General features: G+C 43.2%; 2 protein-coding genes across 3 annotated transcripts; one reads left to right on the top strand and one right to left on the bottom strand.

The window, feature by feature from the left end:
* The first annotated feature begins 61 nt into the window (after positions 1–61).
* Positions 62–5,445, top strand: Atg5 (autophagy protein 5). 2 transcript variants are annotated; one of them, XM_077631475.1, is made up of 7 exons: positions 62–212; positions 589–699; positions 803–933; positions 1,035–1,113; positions 1,225–1,479; positions 2,176–2,284; positions 4,232–5,445. In XM_077631475.1, exons 2-7 carry the CDS (start codon positions 589–591, stop codon positions 4,357–4,359), a joined length of 813 nt encoding a protein of 270 aa, XP_077487601.1. In that variant the 5' UTR covers positions 62–212; the 3' UTR covers positions 4,360–5,445. The 2 variants fall into 2 exon arrangements, with proteins under 2 accessions (XP_077487601.1, XP_077487600.1); XM_077631474.1 differs by having other exon boundaries at positions 211–323.
* Positions 5,446–5,592: 147 nt separating this feature from the next.
* On the bottom strand, positions 5,593–15,204 carry Pdss2 (Decaprenyl diphosphate synthase subunit 2). The gene is made up of 5 exons (XM_077631476.1): positions 14,809–15,204; positions 12,981–13,317; positions 11,640–11,888; positions 9,833–9,997; positions 5,593–8,825 (listed from the first exon to the last, which is right to left on the bottom strand). The coding sequence occupies exons 1-5, from the start codon at positions 15,075–15,077 to the stop codon at positions 8,673–8,675; spliced, it is 1,173 nt and encodes a 390-aa protein (XP_077487602.1). The 5' UTR covers positions 15,078–15,204; the 3' UTR covers positions 5,593–8,672.
* Between the last annotated feature and the right edge of the window lie 251 nt (positions 15,205–15,455).

The raw sequence follows: 15,455 nt of genomic DNA, 5'->3' as shown, positions 1-15,455 counted from the left end.
CGACAGTAGCGTTTCAAGTGATGGCGCTCCCTGTTCAGTCAGTTGGCTAGTTCACCGTCGCAGCGTCGCCAGCGTCGCCGGCGTCGCGTTGTATGGTTGCAGGATAGCGGCGAGACAACAATCGAGACTCTTTCAGCGTTCGTTTCCTCGCTTGTTGTTGTTTGGTGCGTTCTGTGCCCTCACTGGGACAAACTGATCGGCTGCTGCCAAGTGTAAGCGAAACTTAGCGCTGCATGTGCTTTGGAGATTTACGAAATGAGGGATGAAGGCGGCGGGTGCGCGTGTTTACACGTTTGCACCGTGACATGCTTCGTGAATCATTGGTAAACTGTGAAACGACTGATGTGCTGTTTGCGCGATCTGTGGAATTTTTCGCTTCAGATAACTCTTGCTGTCGTCGCATGACTTCGCAATCTTTGCTGTTTTGCACTAATTAGGCGTTGTTAGAGTTGTACTCGCCAGCGCAGTACTCGTGACTGACTTGTCTGTTAGAGGCGCATGACAGCGCGTATCGCTGGCTCGTCGACGCATTTCTTGAAAAGCTCTGCACTTCCATTGTTTTAATATTCTGTGTTTTACCCTCATCAGATGGCGGAAGATAGAGAAGTTCTACGCGAGGTATGGGACGGAAGGCTGCCTGTGTGCTTCAGGCTTTCAGACCAAGAAGTCTACACAATGCAGCAACCTGACCCTTACTACGTAAGCATTGCTTGTTGCATCTCTCATCGTTTAGCAATATGTGCAAATTTTATCGAAAACATCGCATAGTTGACTTAAACTGTCGTATGTGCCTTTTCTACAGCTAATGATTTCGAGAATAAGTTACTTCCCCTTGGTGGTTGACAAAGTTCACAAACACTTCTCCAGACACATTGAGGAGCGCTATCATGGAAATGAGATGTGGCTGGAATACAACGGTCAGCCTTTAAAATGGTAAGAACTTTATGTGGGTTATTTGCAGCAGCTCTTAATGGTGAGCATTAATACTGCCGTGCACTAAGTTTCACTTTCACTTTTTTTAATATTCATTTCAGGCATATGCCAATAGGAGTACTCTACGACTGTTATGCCAGTGATTCTATGTTACCATGGAATATTACAGTTCGCTTCCAGGTAACGGACTCCTTGTGATGTTTTTATGCTTTTACAAACTGAAATGACTGAAACTTTGGTTGCTGTTATTTACCATGCTTGTATATGTTTTGCATCTGTGGTATCTTTTAGGAATTCCCAGAAAAGCAACTCCTACACTGCGGAAGTCGAGCAGTTGTTGAGTCCCACTTCATGTCTGCCATCAAAGAAGCAGACATGCTGAAACACCGCAGCCATGTAGTCAGTACAATGCAAAAAAAAGATCACAACCAGCTTTGGTTAGGTTTAGTGAACTCAAAGTTTGATCAGTTCTGGGCAGTCAACAAGAAACTGATGGAACGTGTCGGTGGAGAATGCTTCAAGCATATTCCCTTTCGGCTGTACACAGTAAGTGCACGTAAACTTCCCAAAGCACAGCAAAGAGATACAGCATGAAAGAGGGCACAGTGGGAGACACAGACTGTCCTGCCTCTGCCATGCTGTATCCTTTTGCTACGTCACAGCAACTAGCCCAAAGTGGCACCTTAGTGAATTCATGAAACATATTTGTTTATTGAAGCTAAAGGCAGTGTTTTGTCTGCTTCATTCAAAGAGTGGGTCTTTAAATGTGTAATGTTGTCAGATTTGTTCTTGCGTTGCTTGTATTTTGAGGTTAAAATTGTTCATTAACCAGAACTGTCTCAGCTGCCAACTAATATATTGATGCCAGTGCTTGTGCAGACGAACGCGCCTATCAAGAAAAGAAAGAAATGTTGTAGAAGTGCTCGTCCAGGGCTGTGCCGCTGCTGACTCTTGGCCGCTTAACGCCAACGTGACTCTCAGCCGCTTTATGCCAACGTGACAATATGTTCTTTTCTTGTGCATTAGCAAAGGGCCAGTTGGAGCTATGATTTGTTCATGTCACTATGTGTGTAATTTATATCTCACCTGCTAGGGCCATGAGTGAAGATAATTGCAGTATGTCAACTGAAATCGATGCCCTCTCCTCTCATTCATTGTATGATTGTTAGCACAGAAGCCACAGTGCATACCATAATTTATCTGTCCTTTGCCTTACACGCCCTTTTATTCACAATACCTTAGGCTGACAGCACTCTCGTACAAAAGCTAGTCTCACCAGTGACTCCTGCTGGGGAAAAGGCAACACTAGAAACACTGTTGCAGCAAGTGGTACCTGATGTTCTTATCGGCGGTGAGTTCCTTCATGATGCATAGATGTTTGCTTTTGCATATTATATGTAACAGACAGTGGTAGGGTTTCCATGTTTTAAATAGTATTTAGATTGCATATTTATTTTTATTGGCTGCTGCTGAGTAGCCTTAAAAGCAGATATTACAGAAAAAACCGCTCATTTGTGTGGCATATGTATACAAGCAGATGACTCTCTTGTATCTGCAGTGTTTGTTTTTTGCCGTAAGGAAAAGCAGTTATATCTTTTTACTAGTGATGTGATAAGATTTTGACTGCTTCTTGCTGTGCTGATGGCAGCAATAGGTCCAAGTAGTCAAATTGGCTAACGTCTCCTGGCTACCTGTTTGACATGATTTGGCATCATGTAATCTTTGTTGTATTCGGATGTCAAGTAACAGGTGAAATTTGCCTCCTTTAATGATTTATGCATCAGTTAGCAAGCCTTCTTTGAGAGGGCACTTTCAAGAAAGAGTTCGTGAGCAGCACAATATATGTGTGGAGTTTTCCGAATGTCTGCAGTTTCAGGGTACAATGGTTCATCCTAACAGAGTTGATTTAGAGACTTGCAAATTTTGTCAGGTAGATCACAACATGAGAAGATGCAAGAGTGTCAATTAACACTTGCTTGATTACACTAAGAGCAGTTAGTAGAGGCTATCCTTAAGACCCTTCTCATTCTTTGCTGGTTTCCTTTAGCTGTTCTGCACTTTTGTTAAACTGCAGCTATTTTCAGGTATGAAGGTGACTTCCTGTTGTATTTTTAACAATAAACTCTAAAAAAGGATTATGTGAGCAACAGACAGGTGCACATGAAGGAAAGCTTTCATTGGAAGTGTGCTAGAAGGCAATCCCCCCCCCCCCCCCCCCCATTTTTTTGATAGATGTCTCTTCAAATCTCTTATCATTTATCAGGGTGCACTTTTTCAAGTTGCAAGGAAAGTACTGATATTAACATGACTGTTCTATCATGTTACCTGGTTTTCGTAGTTATCCTATTGCAGTCTAAGAAGAAGGATTGCACTACATATTATTGGTGAAAAATTTGGGGGCATACCGTTACTTGTATAAAGATGTGGATCAGTGGAAACAATATGGGATGCATTTTGCTGCATTTTGTGTGCGCAAGCTTTCACAACAAATAGTTTGTTGTGACTCCTTTTCATGACTGCTCTCACATTCTGTGGTACAGCGCAGATACAAGGACGAAGAAAGACAAGACACCACAGCGCTTGTCTTTCTTCGTCCTTGTCTCTTTTCGCGCTGTATCGCAGAATGAATTACCAACTAGCCCGATCTGCCACCCTTGCATGCTCTCACATGCACATAACAACATGTATACCTTACATTCTTCTGAAGCCTCTTCTCTGCTAGCATTCGTCAGTTGCCACAGAAACATTCAGATGCGTTATTGAGAGCTCACGGTGCTTGCAATTGCCCTTGAAGTGGTTTGTCAAGTTTTGTTATCATACGGTTTCGCTGTCATAGGACTGTCATGCTAGATACTGAGTGTAGTGTATGCTGCCACAGCAGCTATATGCCCAGTGAAATAAGAAAGGAAAGGTGCAATAATTAGGAGTGTTCTGCACTACTTAGGAGGCGATGTAAATGCTTGTCATACTTGCCTTCCCATGCACTTTATTCACAAAGCCGTGCACAAGACAGCAGAATAAAAGAAGAAAGAAAAGAAGCTTTTGTGCAGCACAGGAGAGTTTTCATAGTCACCCGCATTGAAGATGTGACTGCTGATTGAATAGTTCGTACTTTTCTGCAGTGATAATTGTATGAGGGGCTCTCTCACGGGTGAACGGTGTTGCTGTAGGCATTGCTGTTGGTGCTGTGGTGTGTATGGCAGAACTGAACCTCCCTCTTCACCCACAATAACTGCCCAAGAACATTTCCTAGGTTCTTTAAAAGTGACAGCTTTTCTCTTCTTTTTTTGCTGCCCAGATGGAGCCAAGCATATGGTTGTCACACATGGAATTCAGGTGCCACTAGACACACCTCTGCAGTGGATGAGTGAGCACCTCAGCTACCCTGACAACTTCCTCCACCTCTGCATCCTGCCATGTTCATAGCATGTGCGAACATGCTCGTCAGAGGAATTTTAAAAATTTTATTGCATCCTACACGGGCGCAGTGTTGCCTGGAGGCATGGACAAAGCAAGCTTATGGCATTGGACAAGTGGGCTTAAATGGGCGGGATGTGCATTTGAATATAAGCGTATCTGACAGCTGTTCTTTAGGACTTTTGAAATGCATTCTTACGAAGCATGAGATTTCTTTTACAAGCATTTTTTTATACTGTGCTGTTTTCTTTGCACGTCATCCATAGGCTGGTTCTGCCATTATCTGGCTGTGCTTTCATTGTGGATGGCTGTGCATACATTGTAGTTGTAAGGTAAGCGAGCATCTACTAGCAAAACAAGAAACAAGCCTGACTGAAATTTAATTGCCCTTACTACAGGGTTTGCTTGGATCTGTGATCAGTTGCAAGCGCATGGATAGCCCACATTTTTTCACTTACCTGGAGGATAAGTGCATTCCTCACTGATAAATGGAACACAGAAACTTATTTCTGCTTATATGCTGTCAACATTTATTTTTTTCAAATGCTGAAATAATTGGTACACATTTTGTGGTGCTTGAAGAGGGCTGACAGACACCATATATACAAAGATGTATAGAGCTTGAGACATAGTTTTGAAGCCTGCTTTAGTCATATGTGTTGAAAGTTCTTTGCCACCTTGAATTATGAGCCACTCTTTATTTCTACATAGGTGTCTCAAACAATCATTTCTGTCACAGTCAGTTTTAGGTACTTTTAAGAAAGTGTGTGATGTAGATGTTTGGATTGTGGTTATGTGTAAATTTGTTTCATTACCACACTCAAATTAAAAAGGGATGTTTAAATGGTGTTTGTTTTAAATGATGTTCGTTTTAAAAATGGTGTCTTTGTATATTTTGCTCGTCTCTTTGGTGCGGTTCATTTCTGCATCGTCAAATTAGTATGTGTCATCTTACTGCGCAGAATGTGTGGTTTACACATTGTTTTTTATTTATTTGTCATGTTATATTTCAGATTAAAAAACTTGCTTTATAACAGATGTGCTGCAAAACTCACATTTAGTCTGTGATTCTGCAAATAAACAAATCAGAAGATCTGTGTGCATGTGGAAAGACAGCGGAACTGCACTCTATAACAAGTACATTCAGAATGTCCATTGGAGTTTTGGAAAAAAAATATCAAATATAACTAAGGCCTCTAATTTTCTGTAAAAGAACATCATGTTCATTAGCACATTCTTTTACAAGAGAGTTGAAGTGATTAGATTAATAGCATGCCCATCATTCTGTCATTCCATATTGACAAAACCAAGTCCACTGCCGCGATGGCTCAGTGGTTATAACGCTCGGCAGATGACCCGAAAGACATAGGTTCGATCCCGGCCATGGCGGTCGCATTTCGGTGGAAGCAAAATGCTAAAGGCCAGAGTACTGTGTGATGTCAGCACATGTTAGAACCCCGGTTGGTTGAAATTTTCAGGACCCTTCACTATGGCGTTCCTAATAGCCTGAGTCGCTTTGGGATGCTAAACCCCCATAAGCACCAAAAAAACCATGTCCACAACTAAACTGTGAAAAGAATGTGGCTGCTGTATTAATTTTCAAAAGACGCTCAAATCCACGATTTTTCGTATAAAACTAGGGGCCGTACTCATAGGATGCACTTTGTAGATAATGCATAATACATAGTCATTGGACACATTTTGAGTGCTAACCTTCTCTTTTTTACTCTTCCTTTAAATGCTTTCCAAAGAAAATGAGCCGATGTCATGTTACTCGTGACTGTAATTGCCTTTGGTTTGATTCTAACTGGACCAGTGAGCTAACTTGGGATTCAGTGTGCATTGTATAAATTTATACTTCGCAAAATTTATAGTGCTGTAAGGGGCAGCAAGTTGGACATTACTCAACACTGAGACAGTTTCTGCATATATACCTTCATTTTTTTTTAATTGATGATAGCAACGGCTTTCAGATACAGTTTAAATGGTAATTTAAGCATGATATGGAACTAACTTTTGGAACTCACCTTTCAGAAATAAAGCCCAGATTCTAAACACTCAGCATGGTGTCAAAATATTTTATTCAAAGTAGCTGAAGCCAACATTCAGGTAAGAGTACTGAACTGTATAAAGTTATTAACAGATCATTGCTTGTCACCGAGGACTTTAGAAAACAAAGAAAAGCAAGCACTGAAACACACAGCTATACTAAAATGAATTTGTGTTCATCATGCTAATAACAACCAAGGTAAAATGACATGCATGCTTCATGTACTTTAGAAAATTCTGTGCAACACAAACTGGCTGCAATACTGAGTATAATGTACACCTAAGCACAACCCTGGTTTTATGACATCAAAAAGAAAAACATGAAATGAAGAAAAAGACGCACACATGTGTCATTTGCGCCAATACAATAGCTTCACTGGTCTAAAGTTGCAGTATACATGGTTTTGTTGAATGCTTTTTGTTCTGGCAACACTGTGATTTAGCCCCAGAACACTTCCCGTTTGAAGAATTTGGACAGGTGTGTTTCGGGCAAACGATAACGCCAGGAAAAATGAAAAGCATCGAAAGCTGATGCATCACCTGCATCAGCGCCTTATCAAACAGTACTAGGAATGCTTTGCTTGCCGTGCTGCCTGACTAAACCAGCGCTACATGAATAGTCTGCGTAAGCGCTTTTTCAATCGCTGAGCGACGCACGTCGTTTTCACCAGTGCAAACCTTTTCAAATACCCCGCCTTTGATACCGAAAGCGCTTTCGGGCTAGTATCATAATCAGCACCCATGTTTGTTTACAAACGTCAAAACAGTGTATAGCAGTCTGAAAACAAATCGGGCTAGGCTCCCATGCACCTGCTATTTGGTCATGGCTGGATGCCACCGTAACATTATCTGAAGCAGTTCATAATGTTATCGCTGGAACCTCGCGAAGCTGAATAAGCTAGTGCATGCTGCATGTCACTAATGTATCACAACATTGCAAAAGCCTCAGCACGTGCATACGTGTGCCCGCTACTAAAAGCACTGAAACAGTCCTACACCTATATCAGACACTGACTACAATTTATAAAATCTATCAATGTTAATAAAAAAATTCTTAAGTTCTCTTGCCGAGTTACTGCGAAAAAATAAAATTTGTTGATTACTCAAACGACCCATGGAAACAAAGGCATGCAGGTGGTAGACAGCCATGGCCCCCTCCAGAACAACCCCATATCCTGTGTTGCTTGAAAGAACTGCACAAAAGGGGTGAAGGGGTTGAATGAAGGGCGCTGCCAAAAATCTTGCCCATTCCTGCTTTAATGGAGGGTCACGTTGATTCCTTCCGCAAACTACCCATTCTATTCTAACCACCATCCATAAGGGTACTGCGAGTGAACACTGATCTGTGAAAATGTCTGTCTGTGAAGACATGCATATAATTAAACCTAATATAAAAACGACTCTAGAATGCAATAGACTGATCCCACCAAACTCAGTGTGCATCCACACTGGTGGCCATGATGGGTCTGTAGTTCTCACTTGCTCACTGCTATTCTTTGAGATAGCTGCCGAGTCTAGCTACACTGTGCTTCATATTGGAAGGTTTTGTCTGTGTTTGTTCTATCAAGCACATTTAGGTTCACAAGTTTCGAAAGATTCTTGTGTGAGCAATAAATGGATTCAATACTAAGCGCATTACTTTGTGGGGGTGAAAAATGACAGGCTGTTACGCACAATGTCTTTCAATTGAAAATATCATATGGAAAGTCTTTGTAAATGCAAATTTACCATCACTGGTAAGCAAACCAATCACTGCCAGTGATGTTCCATGCCGTAACCGAAAATTCCCTTAATTGGCCGAAAAAAATCCCCATTTCTTGCGCTTTTGTCCTTCAGCAATTAGGATAAAAAAATTCTCCTGATTTCACCAAATCTTGCTCCTGAATTTTTCTCCCTGAAAAAGAACAAATTCCTCAAATAGAACATCACTGATTGCTACTTTGAGGTCCATGTTTCCAACCACCACAGTTGTCATTTGGCATCCAGTAAAGATTAGAACCAGAACCAAAAATTCGTTCAGATTATGTGGAGTTGAAGTTAATGGGAGCCTTTCTAATAGACCATGTTGATGGAACCAAAGCACGTGTTTGAATAAACCAGCAATGTGAATTAAGGGATTTAAAATTAACCACAGTCCTCTATACAGGTAGCCTCTGCATCATCGATGTTGTGTTGAAACTTATTGCGGGATCAGTCTATTTTATAGACTGCTGGTCAACAAAGTGTCTTCCATTAGAAAAGAAAAAAAAAGCAGCTATACAAAAAATTTCTCGTCATTCCCTTAAGGCTTGCACAATGTTACGTAAGGCAGTGGTAGCTTCGGATGGAGGGATCTGGTTGAGAACAGCAAGGGCCCTTGACGTGTAAGACTCCAGAAGTGCCTTTGTCTTCTCAATGCCATCTCCATTTACGATGGTGTTGTGAACCTAAACAAAGGCAAGAAACCAAAACATTTTGAATATGGTGCAGTCAGTACCATCGCTACACAACTACGTTATGCTAATTATGCAGTTATTGTTTGAACTTGCAACAAGCAGAATGAACAGGTGTGCATTACAGGTTGCTGTTTGCCAGTCTTTGTGTGGAGACGTCAATTAGTGCAGTCGTGATGTTACACAATCTTTTGTGTAGCATAGAAAAGAAACCAGGTGTGTCACCTAAGATGTTCTGCAATTTTTAAAAATAGGCTTTTTGAGTTAAAGAGTGCTTTTTTCAGCATAGCACTGTCAGCGGTGTAGGGCATCAGAGTACAGCTAAGATGTGCTTATAGTAGGCTGGTTAACTAATACTGAATAATTAACTTTCTAAACCGTATTTACTCACGTAATTCGTGCACCCGTAATTTGATTATTACTCAGATTTGTATTAAAAACAATTTGCTCGCACATTTTGCACCCCCTGCTGTGCAAGCACACCAGCATGCATGCGAGTGAGCGCAAGGCGGGCTCGGGAATATCAGCACAGCAGCGTTACAGTGTGCGGCTGCGAAAGGCGATTCGCTAGTAAATTGGTTCCGGTAAAGAAAAGTCAAATGCATGCCGTTTACTCGGTTGGCACGCTTCGGTGGTCATTTCTTGCTACAAACGGCTGCCGCAGCAAACTTCCGGCAATGTCCGGAGCGTTGTGTGTCGCACCAGGATCCGAAACTACTGAATGCGTTAGCTGTTCTGTTTGCCGCTAATCAGCCGGGCTGCATGCAAGGGCACCTTTTTTCGCCTTATAACTCCATTTGCCTCTGACTGCTGGCCTTGTGAATGTATCGTCCCACGTTTGTTCTTTTGAGCTGCGTATGCGCCGCCATGCCAGCAACAGTGACAGGTTTTACAAAATGATTTCCGTTTGTTCATTCAGTGCAGGCACACCACGCTTGCCTTTAGTGTAAACAAAACAGCATGAAATGTGATAAAGGCAATGATAGAGCAAAGCGCAGCACCTTCAGGTAGTCCAGCTTCTCAACATTGTCCCTATGGCTGCGAATCTCTTCAAGGAGGCTTGGATCTGACTCTAAATGCAAGACAACCGGTGCCGACGTCAGTACGAATGGCATCCCAGGAGGATGCCTGTAGGTGTCGACAAAGGGCTGCAGGTCAGAGTGAACCTGTACGGACAGAAACACGGATCCCAGTCAGCAAATTTCAAAGGCCAGTGAATACTACTTGGCCTCATGTAATAGAAACTTGTCTGCATGATACAAAATCGGGAACAACCAGAGTCGCTGCTGACCTATGTGGTAGTAATTTTTTTAATATCAACCATTCAGAGTTTTGTTAAAACAAGCAAGTCTTGGTAAATGCATATGTGAAGCAACAGTGCCAACTGGCAAGTAATGAAAAAGATAAATGCACTATAATAGCATAGGTATATTTTGCTACCTTTTGATAAAGATGGCACGTGTAACTCTCAGATGATGCACTTACTGCAGAGGGTTGGATTAAAAAACTGATGGACGATTCAGTGTGGTTGCGTGAAATGCAAATTAGGTGTGCTAGCACTTCGGTTTTCACTTTCGATTCGAGGCTCAGTTTTCAAGGTCAAGCAGGCTTTTGACAAAGATCAGCGAAATTGGTGAGTGGGGGGCCTTAGTGCTAGCACACTAAAGCTCTGCCTTAAGGGCCTGCACAATAGCGTTAATGGGTTAATGCCCATATATGCGGAATTGCTCTTTCTCTACATTTATAGATTGACGGGAGTCATATCACTGATGGGGCTTGTGAGACCCAGGCTGCTCTTCCCAGGCAACCTTTTGCAACCAGTCATTAATTGAACTGTGAGCTTCCACGGTCAGCTGTTAGCTCACAATCCGGAGGGCAGGTTGTGCTGCGACCAATGGGGCTTGTGAGACCCAGGCTGCTCTTCCCAAGCAACCTTTTGCAACCAGTCATTAATTGAACTGTGAGCTTCCACGGTCAGCTGTTAGCTCACAATCCGGAGGGCAGGTTGTGCTGCGACCAATGGGGCTTGTGAGACCCAGGTTGCTCTTTCCAAGCAACCCATGTCGCCAACAGGCAGTGGCGAAATCGGTATGTGGGTGACTAAGTGCTACTGCACCAAAAGTAAACTGATAAAAGACGCCTGTTGGATTATTCAGGGACCAGATATTTTTTCATTTGTGAACATAGCTTAAATGCAAAACTGCATTATGACTGAGGCACATGTAAGATGCTAAGCCATTCACAATATACACATACGCCTATATCTGCATGTCTTGCATGCATAGCAAAAGCACCAACTGACCTTTGCTGCCAATTTAGAGAACATAAGCACACCAAAACCCGGCGGTGTGCCAGCTGTTGTGAAGGATGGTTTCGCTTCATGAAAAATATCGGTCATTCTGGCAGCGTGAAATTTGCATGCTGCCCAGAGTCTACACACTGTTACATGGAAGTGGCTGATAAACCACAGTTGTAATGAAGCTTTTGTCTTCTCATGTTCGTGTCTCTTCCTAAAGTCCTATTTACTGAATAAACAAGCCACACTTACGTGGGACACACTATTGTGTAGCTCCAAAATGAGGATGATAACTCCACAAGCCAGTGGTGTATTCTTAGCAAATCAGGGCCAGTTTCTATTTTTGTATTTCCCGCCCTTCATCGTTTGCTAAAGCAACTCCACACCTCAACTATCATGGGGCTTGAGACAATGATGAAAAGTGATCACGGGGTATGGCATCGCTTCAGACAATAAGAAAGTTCCAGATACTCCGGCAGCGTATAATATAAAACTATCACAGTGGTGCTAACCTGCCATGCCAGGCCGATGCTTTTGCCAAACTCGAAGCCTAGCTCTTGGAAGGCCTGATCATGGCTTGCTAGCTCCAAGGTGGCCTGGCAGCTGTTGGACATGAGAGACCCCGTGGAGAGATAGTTCTTCTCTTCCCACTGGGCGATGCCCATGCCGGGGCTGGGGATCGGACTGCCCTGCTGGTCATGGTCACCCAGAAACTCTGATTGCATGAAGTCTCCAATGGCTGTGGCTACCAGGTCCACCACCTGAGCATCAATGACAATCAAGCAATAAGAGCATGTCGTCGTTGCCTTGCATAATGTAGAAAACACGTTTACAGAGAAAATAAAGGGCCAGAATACCTGGTGGAATATTTTTGGCTGGCAAAGTAACTGAAGGCAGTGCACTAAATGAATGTCATGCCAACTGACCCAATTTTCCTACCTGATATGAACACAAATATATTGCCCTTGTTTAGCAGCTGGCACCTGTGTGTTGCTAGTATCTAAAATTAGTTCTCAATGCCACGTTAACTAAAAAATGTGCCTTTAGGCAGGAACATGCCAAATGTGAGCCTTGAATTAGCACTTTGTTGTGCAACCCTGATTAGAAGAGATTACACTGTTCTGTCTTTAACACAATGACAGTTTCAAAGTACAGCCAGCCCTTCTTGAAAATTACAGGTTAAAAAAGGAAATGATTTCAGCTGCAATGATGGCTCTTGCTCTGGTGGCTCTCATGGTTATTTTTCTTTTGGTGTTGAAAAAGCTTACCATATGACTTTTGTAGAGCCAATAGCAGTGAGATCATGCGTTGCAGAGGTGAGTGGATTAAACTTTCATTTTCAAACCTTCTGCATCATTCTGATGTCAACGATTGTTAAGAATTGTACAGATGGCATAGTTTGAGTGCAGCTCAACATTTTGCCTTTTAGCTATTGCAGTCTGATAAAAAGAATGACGATACATTATTTGCTGTTCTTTTGCAAATAAACCTTGTGGTATTTTATTTTGTTATTACATTATTATCCATTATTGCATTACTACAAACAGTTTCTCACAATCACTACTATTATATAGACTGACTTGCTTCGATGTTGTTCTTCGCTTGTTTACAGTTTTTTTCTCTAATGCCTCTCTGCTGAGACCGATGGGTCCGTGGTTTGTATTAAAAAAAATTATAAAAATTAAATGCTACATGTACAGAAGTGTGCATGTACATGAGGAAATACAAAGGGTGAAGCTGTTGCTGAGGCATTAATCTGCAGCTTGATAGAATACAATTAGATGGGGAGAGCAGTGGCATGCCATGCGGTATATTCGAAGATTTATCCAGCCACTTTATCAAATCTTGCGTACCTTGCAGTTCTTGAGGTCGGTCAGAGACTTGCTTGCATTGGCAATAAGGTAGTCCCCCGTCAAGACGGATATCTTGTTGCCAAACTGCAGGTCCTTGAGCGTAGTGGCATCGGGAAAGAGGTCATTTGACAAGTTCAGCACACCACGGTGTATGAGGTGTGCTGTGTGGATCATCTCGGTGATCTCGGCCAGCGACCTCTGTCGCTGTGTGATGCCTGCCACGCGCTCTTCTTCGAGGCAGTCCTGCCTTGTGCTTGGGTGCCCTGCTGCCTTGGACAGCAGCAGCACAATGAGACCTCTCGTCTGGATATTGGTGCGCCCATTATAGATCAGTCTCCTGCAAGAGAGAAAGGGCTGTTGGGCTCTTTTATAAATGCACGCACTGCAGTGGCTCTCAAGGTAGATTTTTTTCAGCTCCAACGGTAGATGTTCAGAACAGTGAACACTGAGCTCCTTATGATCAGGAATGCTCTCTCTGACATTTCCATTCCTTGTAGACACTTGGGCATGACAGCAGCTACTAGCGCAATGGCAAAATTTACTACTGCAACTAGTCGATCAAGAAAAGAAATAATGACAACAATTGCTGCGCTAATGCCACTGCATCTCCACGCTAATGTAGCCTCCACATTCTTGAAGGCAAAAGACAGTGTCTTAAACAGCACACACCAAAAGCTCCAAGAATTTCACAAGGTGTCTGCCTAAGGAATTAGTTAAACAGCACCAACTGGATATTTTGTCACCTAGCTGCGACATATCAAATATGCGTGTCATGCCAATGTTGTCTTCAAACCAGAGCAGAAGAAATTCAAAAATGTTCAGAAGAGGTTTGAGCTCAATTTTCAAGAACTCCTGCAATGAAAGTTGACATAATTCAATGGTCAAAACCAATCCAATGATGAATTCCTTCTGTTTTAACATCAACAGCACCCCCCCCCCCCCCCCCGCCCCCTTTTTTTTTTTGTCTCGCTCTTTCTCAAGTTATTTGGTCCCAACTGGGAATTGTTCCATATACCACTTAGTGCAGGTTAGCAATTTTCCCCAAGGAGCTTTGTTCTGTTTTTCTCTGCCATTTTTTTTTTTTCACACTGTGACGAAATCGAGATAAGCTACACGCGCGCTGCCACTGAGCTCTATACGCAAGAACGCGTAACGGCGCGCGCTGCTCCTACGACCACCTTGCGCCTCGCCAGACGGCCTCTGAACGAGAGAGGCTCCAAGGGGAGCGCGGCTGGAACCTCCTTTCCCGACTCGACCAAGGCGCGACTGACATGCACGTTCAAAGCCACTGGGTCATCCGGTCAAGGAAGTTCGTTCGCACGGATTCCAGGGCAAGTGCCCGACCTCGCACGAAAACAGACGTTGTAGGCGCATCGGTCATCGTTTCATTTTCTCGCCTTTTGAAACTTGCATCATTCAGCGCTGCCTAGTCGGTGCACGTGAGAAATCTTGAGCGAAGCGAGTATGCACACAAACGTCACACTGACCGGCGGACGGGGCTTTGCGAAAGTTTTGAGGCTGTTTTGAGATTGCAATCGTCCCGCTGATTATTAAGCCATGACACACACTAGCAAAATCTCAGCACGAACTTTGACACACGTGAATCGCTCCAAACATCAGTGCGCGGACAAATTACTGCGTTAGCAGCGCGCAGCCGGGCTACAGTGGCTGTGCCGTTAGCATGGGATCAATGTCCGTTTCATCTTATGACTGTTTGGAAAGCTTGACTGAGGTTAAACATGGTACAAAAAAAAAAACAGCAATTCAACCCAAAAGCAACGAGGCAACATATGCGAGCTAATATTCTGCAACGGCACTTTACACTTACTTTGCGGTCTTCAGTACAGGGTGATTAGTGCCGATCAACTTTCGCACATGAAACGCAATATTGGATGTTTCATCGTTGAGAAGGCACCGCAGGCTGAAGTACGACGTCGGGTAGCCGACGATTTTCTCAGCGTTGGACACTGCTCGGTTCCAGTCGGTGGTCTTCGTAGAAGCCCAGAAACCAGCTGATGCGAAAGTTCTGCTCGTGTGCCACTGCCTGGCAACGACATCCCTCGGCGCGCACAGTGCGCGCAAGAGCACTCGGCTCATGTCGCAGATATGTCGCGATGGCGCCGTGGAACCGATCAGAGAAGTTTCGTCCGCTGTCGTCGTCCCAAAACAAACTTGCTCGCACTTGAGCGACCCATCGCTCTGAACGAACAAAACTGAAACCGGTGTGGCTGGCTATGGCTTGTTCTGAATTAAGTGCTTATGGGCACGCAAAAAGTAGTGCTGATGTTTAGTTAATAAAAATTCTAAAAATTAATATTACGCTTGTTAGAATGTATTTAAATTTATTGGCAAATTATACCTTATTTGGTAAATTGTAAATATATCGTAAAGTTGTTAGCGGCGGCATCTGGTGGCATTGTAAGAGTAGTTTCGGTTTCGGAGGATTGCGCTTCAGTGCGGATGAGATGGACGCTG

The sequence above is a fragment of the Amblyomma americanum genome, chromosome 7, assembly GCF_052857255.1.
Source record: "Amblyomma americanum isolate KBUSLIRL-KWMA chromosome 7, ASM5285725v1, whole genome shotgun sequence".
NCBI lineage: Eukaryota > Metazoa > Arthropoda > Arachnida > Ixodida > Ixodidae > Amblyomma > Amblyomma americanum.
The sequence above is the reverse complement of the archived record's forward strand: the minus strand, read 5'-3'. Positions and strand labels throughout refer to the sequence as shown.